The following is a 13,731-nucleotide window of genomic DNA, read 5'->3' on the forward strand; positions in this document are numbered from 1 at the left end:
CTCTAGCACCCTAAAGAAAAGGATGCATATAGTTTTCTTTGTTCTTATTTACTGACAGACTTGTTTGACAGAGTATAGCAATTATCCAAAGTCCACTCCGTTTGTCGCAACGTCTGTAGAGACCTTAAGCGAAACGATTCCGGGCTGCACGGGAATCATGGTCGCGCGATAGACGATAAAATATCAGGCCGTCCCTATCGCACTTACAAATAGTGCGACAGGGACGGCCTGCTATTTTATCGTCTATCGCGCGACCATGCTTCCCGTGCTGGACGCCTCGGTTAAAAACCGGTAATTTAGTGTTCCGATTCAACCGATTTGTCCACATGACTGCTCCATGTCAGCCGATTGATATAAAATGGCGTCAGCCGAGTTTTTAGAGCAAGCTTTGTCCACAGACGTTGACGAGAACGCGGTGAATGCTATCGTAGGTTCTCTGGAAAATCAATTGGTTACGTCCGTTTCATCAGTGTCGTCACAGAACAATATAGTTAATGTTATTCCTAGTCAGCTTACTAATATTACATCAAATCAGAGTTCTATTATTGGTGTGCAAAAATACAATACGGACCAAGTGAACGTTGGTGAAATAACGACTGGTAATTTTCAATCCGTGGGCCCAGCTGCCGGTGGTGTGACTTATAATAATGTGCAGGCATCGGGTCAGGGCTTCGTTTCACAACAATCGTTAACTAACTCGAGTGAACCCATTAAAGTGATATACTCGCCTCAGACATCACAAACTTTGTCTAACAGTGTAAACAGAGTGTCATTTCCCTCTCAAGCTGTTCCGAATGGTAGTATCGGCCTTGCAGCGTCTCAGAATCAAATAATCCACACTGGAGCTCCCTGCGCCGTCATCCCGCAAAGCGTGAACAAGACCATTACTATACAGCCGCCCCTCGTTATCAAGCAAGGCACTACCGCGGGTCAAGTCGGCATGCAGCCTGGAATGGTGACTGTGCCCATGACAGTTAATTCAAGCATGCCTAACTCAATACCTAATGTTATGACTTTAAATAAGCCAGGAGGGCAAAATGTTGTGGTTACAACACAAAATTTAGGCTCAGGGCAACCTGCAATAATTCCCAATGTTCAAATACTAAATATGAGACCAGGAACTCCATCAGTTGCAGCGCAGAAATCAGTGGCTACAGTTTCACCACGGGTGGTAATTGGAACTCCGCAAGTAGTTGGAGCTCGAGCTGCCACACCAGGGGTAATTTAACTCTTTTAATGTACTGCTTTTTAAAATGCTGACTAGCACTCTCACCAAATTTACTATAAGACATTGCCACCACTAAATCTCATTTTATTTTCCTCTAATCTAACTGCATTCACTATTATTCATCATGCAATCAAACACATGCTTTTGTACATAAATGATATATGTCCAGGTATTATAAGTCATGGTTCAACACTGCCATATTACAAATGGTGCTACTAAAGTCACTTAAACTCTGCTAAGGATGGTGAATGGGTTAACAGGGCTCACATCTGGATAACCAACCCTATTCATAATAACCCAATTAAATGCAATCCAGATTTAAGTGCAATTATTGTAAATATGCATTTGTTTAGGAAAAATAATTGGCATATTGTTTATACCAAATGTTAGGACTTGCTCTAATAATAATGGTTGACTAGTTATCCTTGTTCTAATAGTTAAATACATACCAAAAATGAGTGTTGATATATATTTAAATATATACACCTAATCATTATATGCACCCGCAAATTAACAATATTTGCTAGGATGAGCTTATAGCTAGAGCTAAATAGCTAGTCTTAACATAAACAAGAACTTTGAACATTTTTGAGCAATATGTCAATAATAATTTTATTTTTTAATAGACTGAAAACTTGGATGTTTGACAATAGGTATTTAAATCTCAGACACATAAAAGGTAAATCATTAGTATCTAATTATTTTATGTAGTTAAATATACTAGTGTTGTACATTTACCAAGATCTGTGAATTGGTCTTGCAGGTAGGTGGGTGATAAAATAGAACACAAGAGCTGTACGTTATATAGCAACCCCTATTAAAATTATAAGTACCATTTTATGTAAATATTTGTTTATTCAAATATTTATTCTAAATATTGTACTTTTAATTTTTAACCATAATTAAAAAGGAACATTGCCAGACAAATAGGTAATATTTTTCTAAAAAGCATTTTGACATGTTTTGTCCAAAAGGCTAGGAAACTGGTTCTTATTGACTAGCAATCCCTTTTCCAGTCACCGCCAATAATACATGTTACTGTTTGAAGGTGTTAAAAGTATGTGACACACTCTTATGATGGTTTTGTGAATAGTTGTCAGATAGTTTTGTGGCTTACATTGCATAATATAATATACTAGCTTTTGCCCGTGGCTTCTCTCGCGTTAGAAAGAGATAAAAAGTAGCCTATGTCACTCTCTACCCCTTCAACTATCTCCACTTAAAAAAATCACGTCAATTCATCGCTCCGTTTTGCCGTGAAAGGCGGACAAACAAACAGACGCACAGTCTTTCCCATTTATAATATTATTATTGCAGGTAACTATCCATAGCTGCTAATTACTCTCAAATTACATACTTTTGCCATCATAGATGCCTATATAAGGTTTGTGGTTAGTTGGAAATATAATAGGTACAAATCCCTTTTTAAATATGAAACAATATTAAGTTTGAAGTTGATTTTGCCCAGCAGTAGGACACAGTATAGGCTCATAATATGTAATATACATAGTTGATTTATGTTTTTATTTGGAATAGAGTGACTCATATGACATATAATCGTGTTTGCAACTGTCTAAATGTAATAACACATTTAGCAAGATGCTTGAAAGCACTTGAACCTGCAGCGGAATACCTTCATGAAACAGTCAGGTATTTTTGGCACTTTGCTTTAATGGTGTTTGTATAATAGCAAGTTGGTACACATTTTGGAGCTCCTGCTGCTCAGATCCTATAATATTCAGCTTAATACAAATAAATATGTTTTGGCCAGAGTGTTATAAACTAGCACTACTAAAATAAACCAAAATGAATACAAGCAAATTATAGTCAACTATTGTGATCATCACTGTTTTTATACTAAGTATGTAATACATTTTCTTGTTAATGTACACAGGGACATTTCTAATAAAGTAATCAATATGTTTTGTATTATTTCACTTTATGTGCACCATTCATCAAAAATATCTACTAAAATGTGTACCTATCTAACAAATGACCTGCTTCAGTATCATGTTTATGGATTCTGCTGTATTATCATTTTAAAATTCATATGTGATTTAGTCAATAAATTAGAGAAATCACGCATTTGTAAAAAAAAACTAGAGCTTTTAGGTTCAAAATCATAAAGTGAACCATAAATTGAAACAAGGCGTTCATTTTTAGATTACGCTGCAAACTCTGCAGAGTCTACAACCTGGGCAGCAGGGTCATTTGTTGTTAAAGACTGAGAATGGGCAATACCAGTTGCTGAGGGTGGGCCCCGCGCCCGCGGCCAGCTCGCTGGCGCCGCCGGCGCAGACCATCCGGCTCTCGACCGTGCCGGCAGTAAGTAGGCACACCAACTCCGCTACTCACCGAAACTTTCAAATTGGACAAGCGCTTGCACTTGCTCACTTGTAAAAGTATATTCCAACAAATATAGCCACATGGCGTTTGTCCACTTTTAATTCATCCTTTGTGCATGTACAAACCTGGTGAAGGTGCATGTTCTGAGGTAATTAACAAGGTAAGCTAATGGAATTACAGCTAATACCATCATGTAATTATAGATTGTTATTAAGATTATTTAATTACCTCTGCATTTTGTTCATCATTTAAACGGAGCAGTGTTGTAATTGTTCAAAGTGTATTTTTCCTCTAGTCGTCCTTATACTTCGCTTGAGAATGATTAAGCTTTGATTGACGATGAATATGATTTAGCATGGCCGACGCCGTGATGTAGGAAGATATTGAGTAATGGCGTTGATTGCAGCATCCCGGCGTACAGACGGTGTCGACTAGTGTCGCGGCCGCGGCGCAGATGCAAGGGCAGATGGCTGCGGGCGCGGTGGCGGCGCCGGCGGCCGTGGCCGCGCCCGCGCCCGCGCCACCGCCGCAGGCGCCCACTGTCACTACTCAGGTTAGTGCTCGACACCTGTACCCATAGGGCGATTTTGCATATATTTTACCGTGAATTTGTGGATTTTCGCACGACAGTAAATTGTGAATTCGTAATTTCGTATATAGTAAACAAAGAGTTACCTATACCAATTTATAATATTTAAATTACCGTTTTCAGGGTTCCGTATGAATACTTTAATACTGCAAAATTTAGTATTTAGTTACATCAGTGATATAATCGATTATTGTTTATTCTTTTCAGAAACCCTCAGATAACACAAAAGAAAAATGTCGGAACTTTTTAGCAAATCTTTTGGACCTGTCAAGTAAGGAGCCCAAGTCCGTTGAAAGAAATGTGAGAAATCTCATCCAAGAGCTGATTGACGCGCAAGTGGAACCAGAGGAATTCTGCGATCGACTCGAAAGGTTGCTAAACGCTAGTCCGCAACCGTGCCTCATAGGCTTTTTAAAGGTTAGTATCTCGAAGTATGTGTAATGAAAAGCATTGAACTTTAAAATAAGTAACATTTATGTATTTTTATAGAAAAGTCTGCCCCTTCTGCGACAATCCCTGGTGACCAAAGAGCTGGTAATAGAAGGCATCAACCCGCCGGCGCCGCACGTGGCGTTCTCCTCGATCCCGGCGCCGCAGCACCAGACCATCATGGCCACATCCAACGTGCAGCTGGTAAGTATCTCCTGGAAGATAATTAAGAATTCCTTGACAAATCTTGATGGGTATTCATGAGATCATATATCAGAAGATGGCCTGTTAGTTTGACGAAGATCCTACTTCCTCTTTGCTGACCGCGACGTTTCCATTAACTCAGGCTGACAGCTACGGCACGTCACCCTTGACGGATGTGAGAGCCGTTACTTGTAAGTGCCGAGTTTCAGGAGCTTCCAGAAAAATGTTAAAAGCTTCGCTTGTCACAAGGTTTTGAATCGTTCTCGATCTGGGCAGGTGAAGAATCGCATAAAGAGCATGAGCGAGACAGGCTCACATTTATTCATGTATAGATCTATATCTCGCTAAGATTTTTATGATTTTACTTTGCTATTTTGGAAAACAACGTAGGGTAGGGTAATAAATACAACCTGTACAACTAAACGTGCGTACGTACGTTATGTACGTTTAGTTGTTCAGGTTGTATTTATAATTCCCTCGAAAACATCTTTTCATATTGTAAGTTCATATTGTATTTGTAAGTTCGATTTAAAAAAAATATGATTGATTGTGAGGTTATTGGGAATTTTATAATAGAATATAGCTCGCATTAGACCACACCTAAGATTCAAACTAGTTAGACATAAATAACTCTACGGCGACTTATCAAAATATGAAAATTACAGCTCCTTTTTGCAGTGGTACTTCGATGTTATGAAACTGAGCCCACTAGCTTATACATTTGAAGTAGAACATTATCGACTCATCGCCTTTAGGTATCCCACTACGCATTTCGCGACAGGTCAATACTAGTTAGAGATCAATGAATGAATTTGCTTTAGTAAGGCGTTATACTTACTAGACAATTTTATTGAATGAGAGGACTTTATTCGAAGACAGGTAGTGTATATGGTAATGAGCGTTGTGTTGGTGACTCAGCCCTTGGAAGATGACGGCACCACACTGACGACGCTGCTGCCGCCCGTGCTGCCCGCCAGCCTGGCGCCGGCGCTAGTCCCTACTGCTAAGACTATTAGCGTTGTGTCGGTGCAGACTCCCAACCTGCAGGTTTGTTGGCTGTCACGACGGATCTTACGTGCATTGGTGTCAATTTTTAGTCTTGTTTAGTCGATAGCTTCCTACAACTGGTACGAGTTGCCATATTTTATATGAAATAAGTGGATATTTAAGGTAGCTGTTAGGATCACATTAAATATCCGTTTTGCATAGGTAATATACAGATCGTACATAAATGTGCTTCATAACTACATAACTTTCAACTCGTAAAGGTTGGTCGAAAATTTGTTGGGCTTACTTTGCGGAAGGTGCCCAGAAAATTTCCTAATCTTAGTTTTTAACGTTGTTATTTATTGATACTTTTCATTCATGTGAATGTAAATTTATTCTTTGTTTTATTTGATGTAATTTAGCTTCAGCTCTGTCTTGTGTCAGATTTACTGGCTCTGGCGATTGGCTGTAGTGCATGCATTTTTTTTTACAGTAAATCAATTTAATGTTGATTTTGATATATGTATAACTTATTCAATTACAATAAGGTTTTAAAATATTTCAAAATTATTCTAAATTGGTTTTGTAATGAATTCATTTTACAAACTTACGTCATGAAAAATTCTGGTCATCCATGGCAAAGATAGTGTCAAATATATTTTTTTATAATTTGTTTTGTCTACCTATAAGTATTAAACTACATAATAAATTGCCATCATAGTATGGTTAAGTTGTATTTACGTATTGCATTATTTTAGTTGTTTATTAAGTAACAGCGTTTTCTGAGTAATAATAAAGGAATATTGCAACTTTAGATATAATTCTTACTTAAATAACTTCATTACTGGTATGTACTAGCTTATTGTGTAGCAATGAAATGTACCTCAATATATTGGAATGAGGTTAATGTTTGTGTTATCGACATAGGTACTTAGTTACGGGTAAGGTATGTTTTTGTATATGAATCGTTGTTCATATAGTATATCGTTGCTATAGGTATATCAACTACTACAGATACTACCGGGCCCATTTCTCAGGGTCCCCCCACATCTAGCGTCTCGCGAACGTCGTCGCCTCTCCAACGCCCGCGCGGCGTCGACGCCGCGCTTCCCCAGCGCCGACGCGACGTTGCGGCGCCTCTCGAACGTCGACGTCGCAGTGACGTCCGCGCGGGCGTTAGAGAGGCGACGACGTTCGCGAGACGCTAGATGTGGGGGGACCCTCAAAGCTACAGGTTAAATATGACAAGTTGGAAAGAGACTTCCGCTTGTAACTTTCAGTTTTGAGAAATGGTCCCCTGGGGCCCGTTTCTCGAAAGGTACAAGCCTTGTATTACAAGTGTGTTTCCATGACAACCCATACGATTTGACAGTTCGCGCACTTGTAATACAAGGCTTGTACCTTTCGAGAAACGGGCCCCTGGTCCTTTTAATTTTAGAGTCCTACCGCGATGGATCGTGGTTTTGGTAGACATCACGTTATATTAATGATACATGCCATTTACTATAAATTTGGCTGTCAACGTTATATTAGATACCCTACAATCATTTAGAATTTCTTTATATGGGAGTTTTTATTGGTTGTTTATTATTTTTTCTTTGACGTTTGATTTTCTAGTCTTTTAATTTCATTTGCTTGTTCAAGAACGAAACCATTGTATGTAGTAACATATTCTAGAACTCGCAATTATTCCTGATCATTTTAGCCTTGTTTTAAGAATAAATGTTTTGATTATATTACTTACTTACATCGCTGGCTCAGCGACCCGACGTGGATCTTGGCCTCCGACACTAGACTTCGCCATTCGCTCCTTTCCTGTGTTTTGTGATTATATTGATTGTTTTGGGTTGTTAATCATGATTGCCGAAATAAAATCAGGACCAATCTCTGAAAAAACTTCTCAGTGCAAATAATATTTTGTCAATTATACGTTTCCTTTTTTCTTTTTTATAGCAGCTTGGCATGACGAATTCGAAAATGTTCCGTAGCAAGTATAACAATTATACACAAGTTAATGTTGCTTATAAAATACAGATTTTTTTTGCAGCCTAAACCCGCAGTAAAACCTGGAAACACAATAGCGGTGTTACAAAACATACCGGTCCACCCCAAGATAAACGTGAGCAAAGTGGGAGGCAAAGCGATGACCGTCAACAGCAAGGCCAATTTTAACCGTTCGGCGGCGGCGACCGCGGCCCTCTCCACGGTGCTGACGCCCGGCAAGTCGCTGCTCAAGGAGAAGGAGAAGAAGTCCTCACAGTACTCGCAGCCCTTCGTCGACGACAAGATGGCCGGCGACGACGACATCAACGACGTCGCTGCCATGGGCGGCGTCAACCTGGCCGAGGAGAGCCAGAGAATACTCGGCTCCACTGAGATGATCGGGACACAAATAAGGTGACACATTTCTAATATCTAATGCGGTAGCTCTCCATAACTCTGCATTTATATGCCTCCTACCAATTTGATGAAGATCAAGGCGTTCTCCGACGTATTCGGGTCAATTTTTTGTGATATAGCTTTAAATGGTTCCTGCCCTAAAGGGAAACTGTGTCTTATTTAAGTGGCTAAAATCCCAGTAGGTAAAGTAAGACAGAACTATGTCAATGTATTTTGAAATGATGGCCAGCTTTACATAATTAGAGTGTAATATAGTATTAGTAAGTGTGTGTTGTTGTGTAAGGTCATGCAAGGACGAGTACCTGGTGCCGACGGGGCTGATGTCGGCGCGGCTGAAGGCGGCGGCGGCGCGGCACGGCCTGGACGAGCCGGCGCCCGAAGTGGCTGCGCTGCTCACGCACGCCGTGCACGACCGGCTCAAGAACCTCATCGAGAAACTCGCGCTCATCGCGCAACATAGAATCGATCTCGTTATAAAGGTAAATGTTCTACTGTAACGTAACAAACTACGATCTCGTTAGGCTCTTGAGCACTGTATGTAATGTGCAGTCAGCGTCACATATACTGTCACATCTAAAGCGACAAATATATCATAACACATGTGTTCCGGTATATTTCGCCTTCTGGTTCGGACAATACAACCTTTCCAAGCGAAATAAAAAAACATTGATTTGTTTGATTTTTTTTTTCAAACTAAATTCGTGCCATTTAAATGGCCTTACGAGGTTAAACAACATCATATATTATAATATAATATAGAATTCTCATCTTCATACTAATTATACTTTAATTTTAAGCTATTTTAGTTAGTTTAGTTTCTGTCACTGCTTTAGCGAATTGAGTTGTACTAGAACATTTCATACAAGGTGTAATTTTTTGTAAAATACAACGTGTTTTTCATTTTACTTCATAAAGGAAAATAAACCAAAATGATTATTCAGTTTTCCTTGATTATTACTTATTACCTCCGGCAACCCACACCAGCTAAGCGTTTAATGCGCTGCTGTTAGTTTTTTTTTTTTCATTACGCCGATGCGATTACGTCTTACGTCCTGACATTTAAAAACACTGCATAGCTCATTTTATTTTATTTCGTGTTAAACATGATGCTTAGTGCAAGCTAAGTTGCCAACGATTTGATAGCCGCCGCGGCGGCTTGTGCCAGTAAGCGTCATACTCGTTACTGTGCCTGTGCTATCACAATCTTTGCCAGCCTAACGTGTAGCGTGGGTCCGACTCTAATTAAGTAATTATGTACATACTTGCGGACGTTAAACATGAAGTAGTATCAGCTGAAATATAATATGTATGTATTTGAGTGTGCATGTGTTGATAATATTAAATACGGTACGTTAATATCGTATGTATTTCGTGCAAAAGCCGCCTAGCTATTTTTTTTTATAAAATAACAACGTAAAGCAGGATGCGAAGATAATAACACACTATTATACTTAACTGCTAATATGTCAAGGCTAGTGAATTACATGTAGAGAGAATTGTATATGTAGTTATATTTAGGTACAGCTGTTTAAAAACTTACTAAATTGAATTATTTGCCCTTTGAAGCAAGTTAATGGTCATCAAAGAGAGAGAGTACTTGGACCTCAACATATGAGTTAAAATGAAATAAGTAGTTAATAAATAAAATAATTCTGAACAATTACATACATTTAGTATAATATATGTATATGTATATGCTCTTGCGATTTTCATTTACATAGACGCGTCGCTAATGTGTTTCATAGTAACTAAAATACATTGCGAAATTTTTCATTGCGATTTTGAACGATCATTATCACATTAGTACAAATCGTGTCATTCGTTCTTATTCTGATATCATTAAAGGTTTGACTTTGCGCTTGTCACTAATGGCACAAATTATACTCAGTATTTATTTCTTGCAAGCCAATGTTTATACAATATTAGTTCTTATACATGTCATATTGTATCACAATTTCAGTAAAATTAAAAAAAAATGAAGTCTATGCCCTTGTTCGTATAATATTAACAGTGATCGGTTTTTTGGATTCGACATGGGGTGAACGACCTCAATCATTATGTTAGTATGGATATGCCCCGGGAATCCGGGCTTAATGTTGTTAGAAAAGGCAAAAAAAGTTAGAAGCAAATAATTAGAACTGAAATCCAAAGAAAATAATGAAATGTCAATGTCAAGATTTTGAAGTATTTTTTCCATCATGAATATCATGATAGATGTAAGGTAATACTTTGTGGAGGTTCTAATATATTTTGCTTAATAGAGTGTAGAGATTAGGAAAAGAATAGAAGTTTTTGTCTCAACTGGTTGCCATGTAAGAGTAAAAAGTTCCTTAGAGATAATTTCGTCGTATCAATATTAACTTTTCTACTTGATATCCCGCGAGGGTGAATCCAAAAAACCGATCACTGAATATTAAAAATGACATATAATTAATGTTTGTTTTGTTGCATTGATCAGACCGACTCCAGGTACGAAGTGACCCAGGACGTGAAAGGGCAGCTCAAGTTCCTGGAGGAATTGGATCGCGTCGACAAGAAGCGGCGGGAGGACTCCGAGAGAGAAATGCTGCTCCGGGCTGCTAAGTCCAGGTCCAAGAACGAGGACCCTGAGCAAGCCAAACTTAAAGCTAAGGTAATTAATATATATTTTTAGCTTAGGTAAGAACTAGACCGCTTGGTAAAGCCCTTGTAACATTTTTCACTGTCATGGGCCTCTCTCCTCCATTTTCGGGCCCGCCGGTAGTTCCAGTTAGTCCACCCATCTTCAGGGCTTATCCCTGGCGCCGTTTGCAGCCTATGACTACCGTTTTGTTACCTGGCGATGGCGTTTGGCTGTGAAACTGCCGTATTATACATGTAGCTGGCTACCTGAGACGATAACTGCCGGATTACTCGACTGACTGTTTATATTGATCATGTCTTATTAGTGAGATAAGTTACTTAGTGCCTAGCATAGTATTTACATACCATGAATCATTTTATCAAATTTTCTCACTATTTGTTCTTATACTACATAAATCCACAAGTATAGGCTATTCTGCTAATATTCGGGATAGCGCCTATATCATTTACCTTGAAAAGCGAAAGATGACATCACGAATTTCGAGTTCACTACATAGATATATTATAATGTCTTCTATGTATGTTCGTCTAGCACCCATAATACATCTTATTGTGCTGACTATGGGACTACGTGTATTTTAGTAAAATGTTTTGTAAGCCTTATATCTTGTTTGTAATATTAGGCCAAAGAAATGCAACGCGCGGAATTGGAGGAGCTGCGGCAGCGGGAGGCGAACCTGACGGCGCTGCAGGCCATCGGGCCGCGCAAGAAGCCGCGCCTCGACGGGCCCGGCGGCGCCGACCTCGTGCCCAACGGCGCCACACACTCCACCACCGGCTTGGTAATTATGCACTTATAAACTCTAACAAAAAAATGTACCCTAAAATAGGGTATTACACTCATTTTTGAAAAATATCTCAATCGAATTCTATAGTGCTAATAAACCACAAAAAAATATAAAATTTTTATGCAAGCGCTAACTACCTTAAAAATGCATTTAAAAGGCATAATTTCAAATTTTGCGCGGTTTTGACGGAATTTCAGGGCGCCATTTTCGCTCTGTGGTCATGACGTTAGTTTGATTGTAAACAAATCCGCTGATTATGGAGTTTAGAAAGAAAAGGAGAAAAATCTTTAAGTATCACAAGTGCACATGCGCGTGACACTAAAACCAGCCTAACACTTACCGACTACTTTATGCCTAAGCTATATATTTTTAGATCTTTTCTCGTAAACAGTAAAATACCCTATATATACTCGTTTAAATGGCGCCTCGCGTTTGGTTGATTAATACTCAGTATAATTTTAACACATCTGTTAATGGATACGGGTCAAATTGTCTTGTCTTCACGACTATAGTGCTGAAAAGATGATATTTGATATAGGGAGGTCGTATGAGCCATTCCACGCAGACGATGTCTAGAATAAACATTGTCCATGCAATAAAGTAATGATTGTTATACAGAGCGGTCGCAGCCAGCTGGCGCTGCGCTCGCGGCTGAAGCGCATCAACCACCGCGACATGGTGTTCCTGCTGGAGCAGGAGCGCGACACCGCGCACTCGCCGCTCATCTACCGCAGCTACCTCAAGTGACCGCCGGACGACAAGCCCGTGCTCGGCTACCCCCCCACCACCATCAGACCCAACTACGCCGCCGAGAGGATCCCCAAGAAAACGTATGTCGCAAGATCTGCTAATTAGACGCCACGATCTGAACCGAGCTCTGAACCACTGAACGCCGTGTCAGACACCCGGCTGCTGCTTTCGCTCCTCTTTGCGACTCGCGCTAACTTGTGTCCGTTAGTGTCCGTATGTGATAGTAACGATAGGACTGACATATTGAAATTATTCAAGACGTCAAACAGTATGATATACCTAAAAATAAATATAATTTGTAAATACAATCTAAGGGACTGTTACGTGCTGAATATATTAGTTTTTTGTCTATTAGCAAAAAAAATAAGCGTTAAAATCGTTAAATGAATCAGACTTTCTTCCTTCTGCTGTACATGGAACTGCGATGTCTTGGTTAATTATAAGTACTTATAAAGTTGTTGACAGCGTGGAACGTCGCATGAAACGTTCGTTAGCGTAAGGTAACAAGCATAAATATCAATCGTAGTCTCTACACTTGATTAATAATGATTTTTGTAAGAATTTTCTACGTTAATTAAGTATACATCATGTTTTTCATTATTGTTTAAATGTTTAATGAGATATTTATTTAAAAAAAAATATTCATATTACAAATCTGTGTTTACAAAAAATATGTATCATTTATTTCTCAGCATTATCAATATTGGCCTGCAAAAATAGATATACTTTAATGGTATTTTTCTTGTTTTTACCGAAGTGGTAATTATTTTATTTTAGTTTATTATATTGAGAAAATAGCAATTTTAATATCGACATAGAAATCCTGATATGATATGAAAAATAAATGTTCAATGCCAAGGCAGTACTTAATGAGCTAATATGCTAATGTTTTTAGCCTGGGTTTGCTATTCTTACTGTAGGTAGATAATAAACCCGGCATACTTTTTACCTGCATGATAAAAATCTGTTGTATTCAAAAAATGTAATCATCATTTACTCTTGGCTTGAAATGACCTACCCAGCTGATTAGGGCTTGCATTCCGGAATTCCGGAATCTCGAAATTCCGGAATTTCGGACAATTTTTCCGATATTACAGTTCCGGAATTGAAACACATAATCTCGAAAATTCCGGAATTGAAAAAAGATATATTTTTGGTCGAAAACGTGTAATATCAGCCTGGTTATTTTACAAAACTACCACCGCGTCTATAAAAGATATGTAAATTCATTAAGTTAGGCACTCCTCGGATTCAGGTAGTGCCTATTTTATGCGAAGGGTTGCATCCAGGGCTAGTTAGAGCGAGATAGTGTAGTTTTAACCCGCTAATATTATACCATTGTCACTTTCTGGTTTTGCTCTCAATTGTTTTAGGTAATAAGTGAAATA

General features: G+C 38.8%; 1 protein-coding gene across 3 annotated transcripts; it reads left to right on the plus strand.

Moving 5' to 3' along the window:
- Window positions 1-358: 358 nt before the first annotated feature.
- On the plus strand, window positions 359-12,734 carry LOC125241521 (transcription initiation factor TFIID subunit 4). Of its 3 annotated transcripts, XM_048150044.1 has the most exons (11): window positions 359-1,219; window positions 3,392-3,553; window positions 3,981-4,127; window positions 4,371-4,580; window positions 4,653-4,796; window positions 5,715-5,843; window positions 7,831-8,180; window positions 8,467-8,662; window positions 10,642-10,815; window positions 11,429-11,587; window positions 12,212-12,734. In XM_048150044.1, the coding sequence occupies exons 1-11, from the start codon at window positions 359-361 to the stop codon at window positions 12,338-12,340; spliced, it is 2,661 nt and encodes an 886-aa protein (XP_048006001.1). In that variant the 3' UTR covers window positions 12,341-12,734. The 3 variants fall into 3 exon arrangements, with proteins under 3 accessions (XP_048006001.1, XP_048006002.1, XP_048006003.1); XM_048150045.1 differs by lacking the exon at window positions 5,715-5,843; XM_048150046.1 differs by lacking the exon at window positions 3,392-3,553.
- The last annotated feature ends 997 nt before the right edge of the window (window positions 12,735-13,731 follow it).

Source organism: Leguminivora glycinivorella, chromosome Z (genome assembly GCF_023078275.1).
Source record: "Leguminivora glycinivorella isolate SPB_JAAS2020 chromosome Z, LegGlyc_1.1, whole genome shotgun sequence".
NCBI classification, from domain to species: domain Eukaryota; kingdom Metazoa; phylum Arthropoda; class Insecta; order Lepidoptera; family Tortricidae; genus Leguminivora; species Leguminivora glycinivorella.